The following is an 18,950-nucleotide window of genomic DNA, read 5'->3' on the forward strand; positions in this document are numbered from 1 at the left end:
CTAAAAGCGCATCATGGCTCCGTTTAAATGCTTTTCGGCTAGTGTGTTTCTGTGGTATAGCGGACTGAAGAATAGTAAACGTGTTTTGCAATATATGTATGAAGCTATTTTGTATATAGTATGTTCCCATTCCGTTTTTGCTTTGGTGTAGCCCTGAGGTTGATTGCTTATTTATTTCTACCCTTCCTCTCTCCATACTTCTGTTCCCCCCCCTCTCTCTCATTCCTTCTGTCGTCCACATGTATCAAAGGAGGCGAAATCGCCTGTTTGTGGTGCGACGTTAAATAAACTTCTACAACAACAACAACAACATACGTATGACCTATGCCATACGTATGCCCTATGCCATACGTATGCTCTATGCCATACGTATGACCTATGCCATACGTATGACCTTTCCCCATCACGATGTACGTGTAGAAAGGAAAAGGACATAATAATTATTATGGAAACGAGTGAGGAGAAACTCTCCATCACTGTAACCAGATACTATAATACTACAGTATTTTTTGGAGTATAGTGCGCACCTTTTTATAACGCGCACCCCCAATCTTCATTGGGGTGTGCACTTCAATCTTCATTGAACTTGAAGTACATGCATTTCATATCCGGAGCATAGTGCGCACCTGCGATTTAGGGCCTAAAGTAGCACATCTAAAGTGCGCACTATACTCCGGAAAATACGGTATACTATAATGTCCGTTTCCTTTCTACATTTATTATTGGCTCAACATCCGAGTTACAATGTATTTAAATGGGGCGGCCATGTTGGTTCAAACATGTCAACCTAGATCATCAGGTGACATTATATCAGCCATGCTGTCTTCACTGGTTGCAACACATGTATGTCATGTCAAGCATGTTTCAGAATATACGAGACCAGCTACCGATGGAATTATTCTGCTCTGAGTTCATGCCATACTGCACACAGACTAATACGGTAAAGTCCACTGCAAACGCCCACGTTGCAGCAACTGTCCACCCCAGCAGGTCCATGCTATTTTTGTCTTTTTCAGGTCACTATTAAAGCTGTATGAAACCGTCATGAAGGCTGAATGCGTACGAGAACGACTGTAAATTCTGTAATGCCTACAAACTGCCTGTGTCTTTCCAGGAGACTCTGCAAAAGTGATTGTCATTTTCTTGCATCAAAGAAAAACTTCTGTCGAGATTTCCTTTCATTCGATAAATGACTTGTCTTTGTATCAGTTCGTTCTCCATGTGGAAATGCCGTAGAATCTGTCTGGTTTTTGAACCATGAAATTTCTGCAGTGCCACAATTTCATGCTGTCTGAATCCAACGGTGATTCACCGGAGATAGGATTGTTCTGACGATGCGTCACTCAACGACTTGACCGGTTGCAGTATTGCAGTTGCAAGGAGAACAAGCAGGATGTCACAGGTGCTACAGCTACAAAGTCGATGCTAAATGGTTGAGAACTCTGAAGTGCCCGAGAAAAACCCATGCCTTTGTGCGTTGCGTGATTTGGATATGATGGCTTGAAACACCGTCACGTCAGGACTCGGTGTGTTGGTTCCTGCAATGCTATGTTCTTTGCTACTTTGTTATTGGAAGAAACTCTGGTTTGGAGTTGAGAAATAAAACAACCAGCATAATCATCATCATCACTAGGAGCTAACTCGTGGCTAGTGCCCGAAGAGATTTTATAACCGGAAAGTGGACATAGTTTACTGTAGCAAAGCGCTCTTCGCGCTATGGTGTGAGATGCACTTTCGTACGGTAGCGTTGAGAGTGCATGGTGTCAGTGCAGCAGAAAAAGGGGTGGAAGGTTGCAGAGGAATTTACGGTACAGGCTTCCGTGAATTTCGCAATCAAAACTTTGTTGCTCCCTAAAGGCTGAACAGGGATAGTACTTGTGTTCACTAAGTTGCTGTTGTGAAATTTACAAAAAAACATGTTCCTGACCAGAGATCAAAATTTGACTTGTTACAATTGTGTTCTATCCAAACTTAAAAGTGTACAGTTCTACGGAAAACACTTAAGACTGTGAGCAATCAAGGCTTTATTGCTATTTACAGTGACACTAAGTTAAAACATGATTCCATGTCTGTGTTTGTGTGTCTTTTCATCATCAGCCTGGCGGCGCCCCACCTGGCCTGGTAAGTTCTCACAAGCGTATAGTCACGGCTGTAGCATGCTAACACTCACAGTCACTCAACCCAGACAGGTGCGGGCCCATATCTGGCCTGGTGTATGGAGACATTTCCTGACTTATGGCATGCAAGACTATAACTATTGCACCCAACCCATGACGGTCCCTAGGTCTGTAGCGTTACTGTATTCCTGCCTGATGATGGTCACCGTGAACATTTTCCATTGCCAACTCGCTGTTTCTGAGAAACGAGAAACCGTGGAGAGAGGTGAATGCTGTTCAGTTTCCTATGTGCACAGTACTTCAAGTTCTGATACTGTCGTGGACATTGAAATCCGTTGAGATGACAGCTGCCGGCCCCCTAACAGCTTTTAGCGCGTACATTCACTGTAGTGTAGTTCATGTACACACTGTAAGAATAGACCGTGGCCAGCGCCCTGCGGTCGCTGGACTTCTCAACGGATTTCCATGTCCACAACAGTGGAATGTAGTGGACATGTCACATGCACATCTATTATCCGGACCTCAAAGTGACGGGCACTTCGGTCTACCGGGCACCCTTTGGGCAGTTTCAGTGGAAATATTACTACTCTTTTGTAACTTTTGTAGAAATAGTATGCCATATGCCATACGTATGACCTTTCCCCATCAAAATGTACGTGATTCCGAAGTGTCAGGAGGGTGGCGGGCAATATGCAGGTGTGAGTATTAGAGTGCGGACATTATTATGCGTTGGGTATGCAGTGTACAGCAGATGGTGGAAGTGCCAGGAGGATGGCGGGCAACAGGCGAATGAGATCGCTAGGGCTAGTAGGGGGCCTTTGGGTGATCGTGCGGGCGTGAGCAGAGTGGTATAGTCAACAACAGGGGATTGCGGTACTGGTATGTTGGGATGCTCAGGCAAAGTGCTGTACAGAACTTGATCAGTTCATTTGATAGGTGTGAAATTTGCAAGGCGGAACTTGTTCCCATGCCTGCATTTCGAGATCATCTCAAATCACTTGTTGAGCAGGAGCTTTTTCAGTGTAGTCAGGATGTGGAATTATTTTGTAGGTTGCATTTCTTTGACTCGCATCTGTACGACCGGCTCTTCTCCCCCACCTTCCAAGCGATAGTCAACGGCTTTCCTTCGCTCTTGAGCTCCTATATGTGTTTAGCGAACTCAATGTTGTTTTGTACTTTTCGTGACGCATGGAGGTGAGGTGGTTGGCGTGTTGGGCTTCGAAGGGTGTTTCTGAGAGACTGATGTTGATCTTGCTGGTAGACCTAGCACTCAAACCCGCACTATCGCCCTGCATGCATTCCCCCTATACACTTCGCATACATAACTTGTCACGAACATCAGTCGTGATCATTTATGTGCCCCCTTTTTTGGCACCAAGCGATTCCCTTTTGTATGCACCCAGCCATTCCTGGCTGTCCTGCAGCTAGCAGTGTGCTCTACTTGCTCTCTGTTGTATGCATGTAGCCGTTTCTGGCTGCCGTGCATGTCGCGGTGTGCTCCCCTTTCTGCGCATGTATCCGTTTCTGGCTGCCGTGCATGTCGCGGTGCGCTCCCCTTTCTGCGCATGTATCCGTTTCTGGCTGCAACAGCTCGCGTTGCGCTTCCCTTGCTCTCCTATGTCATGTGTACCATGGTGTACACACGTCCATTTCTGGCTGTACCCGCATGCCTATTTCTGCCTTCGCGCTGACCCCTGAGGAATCGCTTGAGCCTAGTATGGATCCAGTGATCCGAATATAGCGCCGTTCCCAGCAAGAACTACTTGCCGACTTTATATTTTGTTTCTCTACAAGCAGCTTTTCGCTAGTCTTCTTCATGTCTCTTCTTAGAGTAGAGATCAGTTATTTCCTGCTCTAATCAGTAGCTCAGAGCTACATCAAGAGCAATAATAAAACCTTATAAAAGACAAAAAAAAACTCTTGTCGATGCGATGACAACGACGACAAACTGGTGCCGAAACCCTACTAAGTAGATGCCAGCGAAGAAGGATAAGACGCCCGTCGGGACTTTGTTCCTCAGACGTAGGCAGGTGCATGTGCAGCAAGTGGCCATTCAGAGACACATCAAGGAAGCCTCTGCTCTGCTCCAGACCATCGAACCTGCCTCTCCCGATCCGGACACCTTGCAAAAGCTAAGTTTCTTGTGCTCTTTTTTAGAATCTTCCTTATTAGCATTATGACGATTTTTGTGGTAGTTTAGCTGAGATTTTGGTTCCTGAGAATCTGGGTATCTCTAAAGAAGATGTTGAAACTGAGTTAGAGGATTGTGTAAATTGCTCATCATCTGTACGCTCCACAATCACTGCCATCAAACGCACGTTACACACGTCATCGCCTAGCGCGATCGGAAACCCAGCTGGCGCTAGCGACCCAGACTCGCACGATCAGCATGTCTTAGCCTCAGCATCACTACACGCTACCGCAACAAAACTGCTATCTACCACACAACAACAACATAAATCCATGACTCAAACACAATCACAGCTCCTACAACAACAGACCGTTCTCCTCAACACGCTACAATCTCAATCTCAGCCTTGTACTACTTCAACATCAACATCTGTCAAATTACCAAAATTTGAAATTTCCAAATTTTCTGGAGATTTTTTGAAATGGAGCGAATTCCATGACATGTTCATGTCGTCAATTGACAGTAACACGGGACTGTCAGATGTACAAAAACTCACCTACCTCAAGGACCACGTTACTGGGTTGGCCCATGACGCCATCTCCGGCCTCCCTTTGTCGAACGCAAACTACACCATTGCGTTGGATATCCTTCGTGCCCGATTCGGCACTAAACAAGTACTGGTGGATTCGCATTACACGTCAATGCTCGACTTACCTTCCGCGTCAAACACCACGACCTCTTTACGCAAGTTGTATGACCAGTTAGAAATTCACTTGCGTAGCCTTGATGCTCTCGGCGAGAAAACTGACTCAGGCGTAATTATCTCCATCATGACAAGCAAACTTCCGCGTACCACACTTGTAACCCTTGAGCTAAAAAAGGGCCCAACGCCGTGGACCTGCCAGGATTTAAGAGACGCTCTAGGAGTGTACATTGCGGCACACGAAGCGGCAGATCGCCTTTGCCCTCCAAAGAAGCCCAACGATACGAGCAGCTTCAAGGCCTCTCATGCCACATCCCCTTCCCCATCTCCATCTTCTGGGCATTCATTACCAGCACAAGCAATGTCTCAGCGAAAGCCTACTTCTGCATTTTGCAAGGCCGCACATTATACAGACGAATGCACCAAAGTTACCACGATCAATGACAGACAGAAGGCAGCTAAAGGTCGTTGCCTCAAATGTTTCAGTACACGGCACAGTACACGTGAATGCACTAGCACAATCACTTGCTATCATTGCAAAACGTCTGGCCATCACCGCAGTTTGTGCCCGACTAAATTCACACCCTCATCCCAAACCAGCCTAAGCGCTCATGCGGAGGTTTTCACACCTCACGCCAACACACTTACAGCGAACGGTGGTAGCCATGTCGTAATGCAAACGGCCGTAGCATCATGCTCAACACACGATGGTGACATTGTCAATGCGAGAATCTTGTTCGACACTGGTGCAAATCGCACGTATGTCACTTCGCACTTAGCAACACGTCTCAACCTGCCCACAGTCGGTAAGCAGTATATTTCTTTAGCAACCTTTGGCAATAGCAAGCGACACACAACAGAATATGACCAGGTGGAAGTTAGGGTGCAGTGCAATGATGGCTCCATGCACCTCCTCAAAGCATGTGTGTTACCAGAAATCACTGCACCGATTCAGAGGGTAGAATTGGCAAAGCGGTATCCAGTCTTGCAATCATTGCCCCTTGCCGAACCGCTAGCTTCTTCTTCAGGCTCATTGCCCATCGACATACTGGTGGGCCTCGATCACTACTACCATATTGTGGGTCCAGACCGCTTGGAACTTCCAGGGGGACTTGTCCTCCTGCAGTCTTCCCTCGGCTTCATTTGTACAGGTACGGTACCTACACCGGCCACGTCGAAGGGTCAATCATGTCTTGCAGTCCACAGTCACAGCGATGGAGATCCCTCTATGGACTTGCAGCGGTTTTGGGCAGCGGAAGAGTTCCCTGTCCCAGACAACGCAGACCACGAAGACATCGTTCTTCAGCGATTCCTCCACACACTCTCTTTCGAAGACTCTCGCTATGTTGTCGAGTGGCCGTGGCGGGACCTGCACGACGAACTTCCATCCAACTACGGATTAGCACTGGGCCGACTGACCTCCCTTTTGAAGCGTGTCACGTCAAAGCGTACTCTTCTTCAACAGTACAACAGTGTGTTGCAAGATCAGTTGACCAAAGGCATTATTGAGATAGTACCGCCTGGGCCCACTTCGAATTCTGTGCATTATCTTCCCCACCACTGCGTAGAGAAGCCTTCACACACGACTACAAAGCTCCGAATAGTCTACGATGCTTCCGCCAAGCTCTCACGCTCCCACCCCAGCCTGAACGACTGCCTAGCTGCTCGCCCGAACCTCGTCCCTGATCTCGCTGGAGTCCTTCTGCGTTTCCGCCTTTCGCCTATTGCCATTTCCAGTGACATAGAAAAAGCTTTCCTTCAACTCAGCCTATGCAAAGCGGACAGAGACGTCACTCGTTTTCTGTGGGTCAAGGACCTTGATCAACCACCCTCACCAGAGAATCTTGTAGTCTACCGCTTCTGTCGTGTGCCATTTGGGGTGATCAGTAGCCCCTTCCTTCTAGCAGCTACTGTTTGCCATCATCTCTCTATTGCCGACGTCCCAGACGCGCAAGAACTTCTTCGGAATATCTATGTAGACAACTTGTTTATCGGCGCAACCTCTCCTGATGAGGCCCTTCATAAGTACACTGCAACGAAGAAGTTATTCTCAGCCGCATCGATGAATGCCCGAGAATGGTCCAGCAACAGTCCAGAGTTCCTTCACCACGTTCCCGAACTCAATTGCGCTTCAACCGGTACACAAAAGTGCCTTGGTATGCTTTGGGTTACCTGTCAAGATATTCTCTTCTGTACAAAGGTCGCTGCCACTCATGCCGTCATAGCAACCAAACGTCACCTACTGCAAACCGTGGCCAAGTTCTTCGATCCACTTGGATTGCTTTCTCCTGTTCTGGTGCGCGCCAAGATACTTCTCCAGGACGTGTGGAAGTTAGATGTAGGCTGGGATGACCCTCTTCCACTTGAAATCTTGGATCGATGGCAGAGTATTGCGATTGATTTAGAAGAAGCGCATACTGTAGCCTTCCCTCGGTACGTCGGCAACGCATCACCCAATGTCTCGCATGCGCTCCATGTCTTCTGCGATGCGTCTGAAGCAGCCTATGGCGTAGCTGCCTATCTTGTTACCGACAATGCCCACGAGCGGGCATCTCACCTCATCTACAGCAAGTCTCGTGTTGCGCCAGTAAAGCCGTGCTCCATCCCCCGGCTCGAGCTGATGGCAGCTCTACTTGGTGCCCGAGTCATCCTCTACTTACGCAAGGAGCTTCCTTTGGCCTTCTGCTCCACAGTGTTGTGGTCTGATTCGACCACCGTTCTCCACTGGCTACAATCAAATGACAAGTTGCCAGTCTTTGTCCTCAACCGTGTAACCGCAATACGAGCCGTCAACGATCTCCAGTGCCGTCATGTTCGCTCAGCTCACAACCCAGCGGATCTACCGTCACGAGGAGCATCAACCTCATTCCTACTGAACAACATCCTCTGGTGGCACGGACCGCCCCTCCTCACGCAGCCTCTAGCTGATCTACCATCAAATGGCCCAATCGCGCACGCCACCATCGCCCTTGGGGAGGGTCCTCCGGATTCAAAGGTGCCAGAGTCTCAGCAACCACACAATAAAAAACCCGATGCACATCACAAGCAAAAAAAAGATGTGATGAAACACCCCCATTTGATATTGATGTAACACGGTTTAGTTCGTTCTACACCTTAGTACGTGTCTCTGGTTTGTTTGCCCGCTTTGTGTCCAGACTCAAGTCGAAGCTACCGGGAGGGGCCGCGACTGGGCCTCTCCCCCTCAGCAGCAGGGAAACGGAACAAGCACAACTGCTTTGGATACGCCATTGGCAGCAGCGACACTACCCAGACGTTGTCGACTGCTTGGCATCCAACAAGCCTCATCAGCTGATCGGCAAGCTAGGCCTGTTCAGTGATGAAGACGGTATCATCCGGTGTCGTGGACGACTGGAGAATGCAGACCTGTGCAATGACGCCAAGTTCCCGATCCTACTACCCAGAGCTGTAGCCAGCCTCGTCATCACTGACTGCCACAGGAAAGTGTTTCACTTCGGTGTGAACCACACGCTCGCCAGCCTAAGACTGAAGTACTGGGTACCGAAGGGACGAGCAGCAGTCAAATCCACTCTGCGACTTTGCCAGGTTTGCAGGCATCACAGTGGTCCCCCATTCGCCAAACCAGATATGGCCCCCTTGCCATCATCGCGTGTGAAGCCATCCAGAGCCTTCAGCCACACTGGAATTGATTTCTTTGGCCCAGTATATGTCCGTGGCCAGCCAGTTGCTACAAAGGTCTGGGTCTGTTTGTTTTCCTGCATGTCCACCAGAGCAGTGCATTTGGAAACAGTGAGCAACATGACCACAAGTGAATTTCTGCTAGCCTTCCGCAGATTTGTTGCACGACGTGGAACCCCAGCACTCATATTGTCGGACAACGCGCCACAATTCAAGGCAGCGGCCACAGCTTTAGAAGTCGCATTCCGCGATATTCTACACCATGAGGACGTCAGGTCCCACTTCGCCCGTCATGATATCCAATGGCAATTCATAGTGGAATCAGCACCATGGATGGGTGGATTCTACGAGAGGCTTGTGGGCACAGTGAAGAAAGCTATGAAGAAGGCACTGGGCAGATCCCTAGTCAGTCTTCAACACCTCAGCACGCTGCTCACTGAGATAGAAGCAGTTGTGAATTCCCGTCCACTTGTTTACATCGACGAAGATGTCCGTACTGTACTGACACCTGGTCACTTCCTCTCCATCAGCCAGAGCACTGGCCTCTTTGATCTCCCGGAGACAAGTGACGACCCTGACTTCCGCCCGACTCCAACCACTGCCGAAGAGTTACTCGCCGGTTGGAAGAAAGGTCAGAACCGCCTCCATGAGTTTTGGCGCATGTGGTGCAATGACTACCTGCTGAGTCTACGCTCAACACACACCACCCATCACAGCCAAGGCCGTTCTGTCCTCCATCGTACACCTGCAATTGGAGAAGTTGTGTTGATAAAGGACCAGCTTCCCCGAGCATCTTGGAGATTGGGCAAGGTGTGTGAAGTACATGTCAGTGCAGACGACAAGATCCGGTCGGCGTCTGTCACCACTGCTGATCGCCGCACACTGAGGCGTCCACTCAGCTTACTCTATCCGCTGGAACTGAGCGTGACAGCGACACCACCAGCCGGTGTTACAGTAGATGTCGCCTCAGAACCTGATGCCGTCACAGACTCTACTACATCTCGTCCACAGCGCGCTGCCGCAGCCAAGCAGAGAATTGCGCTGAAGAGTCTCATTGAAGATGATGCCGTCTAGCGCTACCAGTAAGCATATTTCTCCTTTCCTCTTTCCTGTACTGATTTTTCTCAAATTATTCTTTCGCTCATTTTCTCTCCTTTCTTCTTGGCGGGGAGTGTCACGAACATCAGTCGTGATCATTTATGTGCCCCCTTTTTTGGCACCAAGCGATTCCCTTTTGTATGCACCCAGCCATTCCTGGCTGTCCTGCAGCTAGCAGTGTGCTCTACTTGCTCTCTGGTGTATGCATGTAGCCGTTTCTGGCTGCCGTGCATGTCGCGGTGCGCTCCCCTTTCTGCGCATGTATCCATTTCTGGCTGCCATGCATGTCGCGGTGTGCTCTCTTTCTGCGCATGTATCCGTTTCTGGCTGCCGTGCATGTCGCGGTGCGCTCCCCTTTCTGCGCATGTATCCGTTTCTGGCTGCTACAGCTCGCGTTGCGCTTCCCTTGCTCTCCTATGTGTACACACGTCCATTTCTGGCTGTACCCGCATGCCTATTTCTGCCTTCGCGCTGACCCCTGAGGAATCGCTTGAGCCTAGTATGGATCCAGTGATCCGAATATAGCGCCGTTCCCAGCAAGAACTTGCCGACTTTATATTTTGTTTCTCTACAAGCAGCTTTTCAGCTAGTCTTCTTCATGTCTCTTCTTAGAGTAGAGATCAGTTTTTTCCTGCTCTAATCAGTAGCTCAGAGCTACATCAATAGCAATAATAAAACCTTATAAAAGACAAAAAAAACTCTTGTCGATGCGATGACAACGACGACATAACTTACTCATTCTTCCAATTTGCTTCACGTTATGATCTTGCATTTGAAAGCCCTATTTGAATACCGTAGAATCCCGCGGATAAGCCCACCCGCTTTTAAGCCCATGCCCGCGCATAAGCCCAGGGAAAGTTCGAACATCACAAGGCTTCGTCATACAAGCCCATGGGCCTAAGTCGTACCAAGAGTCCATAAATTATGGACTCTTGGTGTACCATGTACATGTAGGTAGTACATGTAGATTTTTTTGTTTTTTTGTACATTTCAACACAATCATCGGTTGTTTTTGTTTGCACAGTGGCATCCACCAATGTATTTCTCACTTCCTTGGTACTTTTCAATAGCACAATGTTGGTGTCAGCGTATAAGCCCATGTCCGCATATAAGCCCATGTTCTCGTATAAGCCCACCGAAATGTCCTTGTGAAACGGATAAGCCCATGGGCTTATCCGCGGGATTCTACGGTATTGTAGCCAGCTTTGATTATTATTATTATTATTATTATTATTATTATTATTATTTTTTTTTTTTTTTTTTTTTTTTATATGGTGCAAGCCTCTTTTACGGGCAAAAATTAACACAATGTATTAAAATGCAATACAACATACACTGGAGAAGAAATCAGGAAAATAAAATATGAGCTCAAAAATGGAACGAAAAATAGCAAATAGAATCAAAACTCACGATGGAATCAAACTCACGATGGAATCAAACTCATGATGGAAACTACAACCCAATGAGTTGGAAAACCAACCACAGAATTAGATATTGGGAATAGAGTCAGACACAACAACGACCGAAATCAGTACACCAAAAATCTGTCCTACAAAAAACAAAGGAACAAGGAAAACAAGAAAGACGAAGTACAAAGAATCCCCAAAAAAGAGGGGAGAACGGGATGAAAGAGGACCGGAGAGCGGCAAACCCCAGGAGGACTTAGCGTCACGTAGTGGCGGGAATGCGGGCCTCCACAGAAACAGCATCCACATCCGCCGCCAGACCAGGTGCACGGAATGCACGGCGACTCCCACGAACCATCAGGACGGAGTCGCGGACAAGGCTGAAAGCCAGGTCCGTCCGCAGCTTTCCCATCACGAGGGGATAAGGCTGCGAGAGCTTGGTGGAGAGCTTCGTTCCGAGCAGCTTCAGGAACCGGGTGGCCTCCTTCGCCAGGGCACCAGCAGAAGACAGGACGATCGGGGTGAACGACGCGTGCTCAACTTCCCGGATCCGGGCACCGTATGCCGACTGCTTCTGACGCTCGTGCCATTGGAACACCTCAGCCAGCGGGCGAGATCGGTACGACTGTGCGTTGGGATAGAACACCCTTACATCAAAAAATGCATCAGTCTGTACCGACCAAAACCCCCTGGCCTTGATGTCCGGTCTGGCGTCGTCCGCAGTGAGCAGGGCAGGACCATGGTCAAACGTGCGGACCGTCGGTAGAGGTTGCAGCGGTGGCTCCAGCTGCACATCCTCAGACACTTGAGAAAGAAGTTGGCCCAGGTAGTTGCGGACATGGTTGTGCCGGTGGATGGGATAGCCGCCCAACTTGCAGATCATGGCGTGATCGATGGTGAACGGCCGGCCGCATGGACACTCGGTAGGTGAACCGTGGATGGTGAGGCCATACCGAATGCATAGGGCATCAACGAAGGACCGCCGGTCGAGGGAGTATCCATGCTCGCGAACAGGAAGACAGGTCAGCCATGCACCTGTTCCCTTGGCCTGGAGGTGCTCCAGAAGCATTGGTGGTAGGGCCTCTGGACCAGCTGTCTGCAGGACGGTCTTGGTTGTCACAGACTGGGCTTGCTTGGCAGCAGCCTTGGCGGCGCAAATGGCTGCTGGGTCCACGCTGTAGAGGGAGGACTGGTCCGCGATAAGTTGCTGGAGACTGCTCGTGATGGACAGAGATGCTGTCCGCTGTTGCGGGGCAGCCTCAACTGGATTGAGCACTGCAAGGCCACCATGACGCACAGGCAGAGCAAGAAGGCTGCGTAGAGGGGCAGGGACGACTGGCACACCCAATAGAGCTGGCAACAAGACGGAGCGAAGAGAGGACTCGAGAGGCTCGAAGACGTCTGGTGCACAGCTCGACACGCGCATCAGGAATGTCCAGCGGTGACGGTACCCAAAGACCAGTGCGGCATACACGGCTTGGGGCTCGGCCTCGGCCACGTTCGCCAGCTCACGCATCTCAGATGCCCAAGCCTCCACTCGAGCATTGCAAAATGTTGTCTTGAAGGCTTCCGAGCCCAGAGGAGCACCCAGGTAGGGGCGGCCCTCAGTGGTGATGTGGACATCGGTGTCGGCGAATGCAGCGTTGGCAGCATCGAGATGCTCGGGCTTGACAACCAGCCAAGTCTTGGCAGCGTTTGGATAGTAGCCGAATGCTGGGCCAAGTTGACAGATCTGGTCCCACCAGGTGCGAAGGCGCCGCAGCAGGCCAGCGGCTCCCGCGTCATCGGCATACCATAGCTGGATGGTCGAGGCGTCCGGTCGAGCAGCGGACGCACCGACGCCGGCTGGTCTCTCAGGCGATTCGCGGTCATGCACCGTGCCAGCTGGAGAGTCGTCCATAAGGGCGGTGGCGAGGGTAGTGACGAGTGGCGTAATGGCAATAGCGTAGAGGGGCATGGCTAGTGGGCAGCCTTGCGTGGTGCCTTCAGCAGACCAGATGACCGTACCGCTGACGTGGAGAGGTACTGTGCTGCGGTAAAAGTTTTTCGAAATTGTTGCTATTGATGGACATAGTAGGTGGATGTTGTGGAGCATAGCTGCACGGTTCAGGGAGTTGAACGCGTTGGTAGCATCGACCAGGAGTGCTCCCTCTGTGTTGCTGCTGTCAAAGTGGCGACACAGGGCATGTGCAGCGGCCTCCGCCCCACCCTCCTGCCCAGCACAGGTTTGAAGTGCCCCCGCGGCCTCAACAATGTCCTGACGCGTGATGCGGAGGACCACCTTGGCAATGAGGCGACGGAGGGTCTCCCCAATGCCGATCGGGCGCACACCAGGATTCTTATCCAGGGGCACAAGCCTCCCAGCCAGCAGCGGCGCCAAAGCACCCGAGTCGACAGGAGAGGTGGCGAGGCGCTTCGTCAGCATGGCTACAGCGTTGCATAGGCCCGTGGAAGATCTTCCAAATGAACAACACATCCTCCGCCAGGCATCTGCATCCAGCCCAGACACCCCTGCCGCACCAGACAGGGAAAGGGAGGTAGCCCGGACAAATGCAGCATTCACCGGTTCGAACAGCACGGGATGCGTTGGGCGGCACGGACCCTGTAGCAGTACATCGGATGAGGGGCCATCCAAGTCGGGTGATGGGTGTTTGGCTTTCAGAATATCTATGGTGGACTGGCCACCACCGCAGTCAGCCTGCAAGGGAAGGACGCCCCCCCTGCCTGAGGTGTGCAGGCAACGAATTGCTGCTTTCACTTTGCCCGCGAGCATGAGACGGGTAAAGCCTTTCACCGCTGCGTCATCAGACCGCTGGAGAGGACCAGATGGTAGGTGGTCTTGGATCTGCCGACCCTCGTGGAGCAGGGAAGTGATATCACCATCTTTCCATAGTTGGAGTCGACGCTGCAAGCAGCGGACATGATCAGCAGCCTTTGATGTCCGGAAAGGTTTCTGCAGGAGAAGCGGCGGAAACACCATAGCAGCTTTCAGAGCAATGCGTTCCTGAGGTGTGTCAGGGGACAGGAGTTGCAGGAGACGAGCCTGCTCCTCCACGAACGCACAGCCTGCTTTTCCAGATGGTATTGCAAAAATGTTGCGACGCCAGTTGACGACAACTTCTCTCGCGTGCTCCAGGGCTTGCTCAAACTGCGATGATGGGACGGAAGCCCAGGTGAACGGCTGGCAGTTTAGGGCTGGTGCAGCGTCAGGGAGTCGATCAGGTGGCTGAGAGGCGTCCAAGTTCGCAAGCAGGTCAATGTCCTGGGATGAAATGGCAGAGTAGTCCAGGGCGTGCGCATCCCCAGTGCTGTGCGTACCGGAAGGCGGCTGAGAATTCTCTTGGGAGTTTCGAACCTGGGGAGTTTGAGTGCCTGAGCCAGAAGCCGCAGCGGGGCATGAGGATGAAACAGACGTCTCCGCGGCAGCACCGCTGGGTTGTGAGGACGTGGTAGAAGGGTTTCCGCGATCATCGTGGCAGGAAGAGGAGGCCGATATTTGAGATACTCCTTGAACATTCGAATTTCGAGTTCTTGAATTTCGAGTATTCACGGCGGAGGGTACTGGGCACGATGAAGAGAAAGCCAGATGAGAGGCGGCAGCAGCGCTGCCGGCCGTCTGTGACGACGCTGAGCGACAGGAGTTACGACACGTTCCATGGCGATTGGCGGAGCAGTTAGTACATTGACGTCCAGCTTTGGCGCATTTGCAGCCTGAACAGGTCGAGGCCTTTCCGCACGTGCAGCATGGCGGCATAGCTATAATATTATTATTATCGTGCTCGGGTCGCCGCAGCCAGCGCCGACGGGGGGGGACACCCCCTAGGAGGGCAGCGACCCCTCTGGCGTCGACTCTCCACGTCCCGAGGAGGGCAGCGACCCTCCTGGCGTCGACTCTCCACGTCCCGATGGCGATGGCGACGGAGACGGAGACGAGACGGAGACGGAGACGAAGAAGACAAAATTATTTTATTATTATTATTATTATTATTATTATTATTATTATTATTATTATTATTATTATTATTATTATTATTATTATTATTATTATTATTATTATTATTATTATTATTATTATTATTATTATTATTATTATTATTATTATTATTATTATTTATTCATATTTATTCATATTTTACTAGGGCAGTCCCCACAGATCTATGGTCTTCTTACAGGGTGCCCTAGCCACATGAAGATAGCGGAGCGAAATGCAGCAGGTAGGGATATGGTGCGAATCGCGGCAGGGAGGGCGTTCCATCGGTCAGCTCCAAGATAAGATACAGAGTGATAGCCAAAATACAATCTGGCATGGGGCAGTACCAGGCCGAGCAATTCCTGAGAACGGGTAATTCTAGCAGTGCGGGATGATGAGACAGCACGAGGAGTGAAAAGTCGGCAAAGTAGGGGACTAGCACGAGCATTTATGCATCTATGTAGAAACACATAGAGGTTGGCAGCATAGCGAATATTTAACGGTGTTAGGTGCTGTCTAGCTAAGATGGGTTGGATGGAGGCAGAGGGAGGGAAGCCAAAGACAGTGCGGATCGCCCGATTCGCGATGCTAATAAGAGCGTTATAGGTGGTCTGTCGCAGGCAGTGCACGTACGCATTGCTCGCGTACTCCAGGGTAGATTGGACAAATGCAAGATAGAAAGTTCGCTTGGCTCTAGCACTGAGAAGGTGGCGACAACGGCGAAATGCATTGACCTTGGCATTAACTTTACTTCTAATGTTACTTACTTGCTGTTGAAACGACAGATGCTCATCTATGATGATGCCCAGGTACTTGGCTTCCTGCGATTGCTGTATACGGCTGTTGCAAAACTGTAGGGCACAGTCTGCATGTACATTGGGTTTCCGTAGCAGCAGGAATTGCGTCTTGGATGGGTTCAGCTGTAGTCCATGGGCCTCCAGAAAGCTGCTCACACGGGTCAGATCATGTTCCAAGGTCTGTGTGGCAGTGGAAGGGGACGGGTCGGCAGCGTAGATGTTGGTGTCATCTGCATACAGGAGGCAGAGGGATGACTGTAGGCAGGCTGGTAGGCGCCTGGTGTACACCGTGAACAGTGCCGGTCCCAGGACAGAGCCCTGAGGGACACCGCGATTGGCCGTGTACGGGGTTCCAGGTGGTTGACGGAGGCATTTCACTTGCTGTGGTCGGCTGGACAGATAGCTGGAGAACCATTGCAGAACAGTGCCTCCTACTCCACAGCGCTGCAGCTCCAGAAGGAGCTCGCCATGCAGGACACAGTCAAAGGCTTTGCTGAGGTCGAGGAATGCTACAGCAACCACGTTGCCAGAGTCCAGGGACCGCTGCCAACTGTCAATGCATAGCGCCAGTGCGTCACCGCATGAATGACAGGAGCGATAGGCGAACTGTTCGTCAGGTATAACATCACCTGCAGAGACCATGAACTGCCGGAACTGGTCGTAGACGATTCTTTCTAGGACTTTGGAAACGATGGGAAGAAGGGAGATTGGTCTATAGTTTGTGGGAGCGTTTTTATCACCTTTCTTGAAGACTGGACAGATTTGGGCAAGCTTGTATTGTTCGGGGAATACGCCAGTGGCAAGGGAGTTGTTATTGATTTCCGCCAAGGATGCAGCTAGATACTTGGAGGACGCACGCAGAAGTGAAGCAGGAATGTCGTCAGAGCCGGTGGCTTTCCATTCGTCTAGCTTGCATAACCGTCGTTCCACGTCAGTCGGGGACACTGGCCGAAATGTAGTGAATCCAGTTGCTTTGCTGGGGCCTAGGGGTAACTGTGACCCAGTGTTCAGTGTAGGATCGGTAACTTGAGCCGCAAATACTGCACTTAGGGCCGGAACGTCTACAGGTAGAGTCGTCGGTTGTTGCTTCCGACCTAAGAGGTGGTTCAGTACCTGCCACTGAGCTCGAGGGTTGAACCGACTCAAGAAAAATCTGTTGGTGAAGTACTCAGTTTGCAGTCTGCGCTGTAGAATTTGACACTCTCGTCGGGCAGCTCGGAAACATTGGCGAGCACTGTCACTGTCGCGATCCCGGAGCCACCGTCTGTGTAAGTACGCTTTCCGCTAATATAGACTTTGGAGGCCAGGCGTGACCCAGGGTTGTGGTGGTGGATGAGATGACAAGGTGACGCTACGTCGAGGGCAGTGCTGATCCACAGTTTGTAGAACAGCATCGCTCCATACAGTGCTAAGTTGGTCTACTGACATGTCACTGCAGTCCGTGGCTCTGAGAGATTGAAGGAAGTCCGGGCCAAACTCCTCAGCAGTAAGTTGTCTGACCGGTGGCGAGCGAATCTTGCGGTGATTGAGCAAGACACGGTGCGGTTGACTGCCAGCGAGTGCAAGGATGAGCGACACCAGGAAATGATCTGAAACGCCGTCTAGTGACTGGACAGCTACTGGTTTGAGTGTTACCTCACTAGGCAGAGTTTGAGAGACAAGGATTAGGTCCAGACAAGTGTTGCTTGGGGATCTAGTGGGTTCTAGCACTACATTGTGGAGGCTGAGTGTGTCACAGAGTTCACTAAGGTGGCGGTGTTGAGGGTGCCGCTCAGGAGCCAAAATGTTTACATTAAGATCGCCAAGGAGGAACAGGGTCGCGTTACTACTACTGGTGGCGTGATCAGCTGAGTCTGCTAGGTTCTGCCAGAAGGATACAGGGGCAGTAGGTGGGCGGTAGACGCAACCAATGCACAATGAAGTATCAGTGTTTCCTGCGACCGTTAAGAACAGGGCCTCGACAGTTGTGCTGGGTATGCAGGATGAGACAGGTATGGTTTCACGAACGAAGAAACAAACTCCGCCGCCTCTTGTGCCTTGCCTGTCATGACGGTACAGTATGTAGCCAGGTATATTTAACAGGGTGTCTGAAATTTTATTTTTTTTATCACCTGACCTCTCATGTTTATTGGCAGTCTTCGGACGGGCCAGGAGATGTTGAATAAATACAAGTAAATAAATAAATAAATAAATGCTACTGTCCAGCCAAGTTTCACTAACAGCAAGAACATCAACTGTACGGACGTTGGGTGCATGGAGAATGCTAGTAACATCTGGTAGCTTGTTTCTTATACTACAGATATTGATATGAGCAATACAAAAGGGATGGGTGGTGGAGCATGGGAGATTGGTGATAAATGTTGCATCAGGTAACTCACGTGGGGTTCGTAACTTCTTGAGTGACTGTGGAGATTGTGCCCGATCCTATTGCTGCTGCTGTTCACGTTCAAGCAACCTGGTGATTTCATTGTCTGCCATGGCTGTGCCCTCGGGGTCCAGGATGGTGTCATACGGTAGGGAACAGCGTACGTGGAGCGCCCGGAGTCGTTTGTACACTGGGACGACTTTGGTGCGTGCTTGCTGCTGTGAGCGGGTCAGGTCATGGCTCACATACAAATTCCTTGAGCCCACCTTCAAGTCGAGGCGCCTACCGTACACGGCGGCCTTCGTGGCTCGCGTGGCAAGCTGTACGCGAACTGGTCTTGGTTTGTCAGGCTGCGCTGTTTGGTGGGCTCGCCCAAGTCGTTCAACAGTGACAATATCGGTTGTGGGAATTCCAAGGAGCTGAGCACAAGAGTCCCGGTTGAGGTCATCGCCTTCCTCATCCACTCCCCGGAGAATGATGTTCGTTTCTCGACGGGTCTTGTCCACTTCGTCAGCAACCAGCTGTTTGAAATTCAAACCGGAGGTTCGTACTGGGTTCTGGACAGGCTTTGTACCGTACTGCTCTACAGTTGCAACTCGTTCTTCCAGTGCGGCAAGCTTCGTCTTCAGTTCAGCATTTTCGGCCATTATTGCTTCAAACTTGGTGGAGATGTCGTCCACTAGCCTGTCCATGCGGCTCCGCGTCT

At 50.7% G+C, this 18,950-nt stretch overlaps 1 protein-coding gene across 4 annotated transcripts in view; it reads left to right on the forward strand.

Annotated features, from left to right (window-relative positions):
• Nucleotides 1–18,950, forward strand: part of LOC135808924 (uncharacterized) — a 72,102-nt gene that overhangs the window by 50,907 nt on the left and 2,245 nt on the right. For all 4 annotated transcript variants that reach the window (XM_065322172.1, XM_065322173.1, XM_065322175.1 and 1 more), the window contains one exon: nt 2,098–2,121. In XM_065322172.1, coding sequence (XP_065178244.1) covers nt 2,098–2,121 — 24 coding nt within the window. The remainder of the gene's footprint in view (nt 1–2,097; nt 2,122–18,950) is intronic.

This window comes from Sycon ciliatum, chromosome 2 (assembly GCF_964019385.1).
Source record: "Sycon ciliatum chromosome 2, ocSycCili1.1, whole genome shotgun sequence".
NCBI lineage: Eukaryota > Metazoa > Porifera > Calcarea > Leucosolenida > Sycettidae > Sycon > Sycon ciliatum.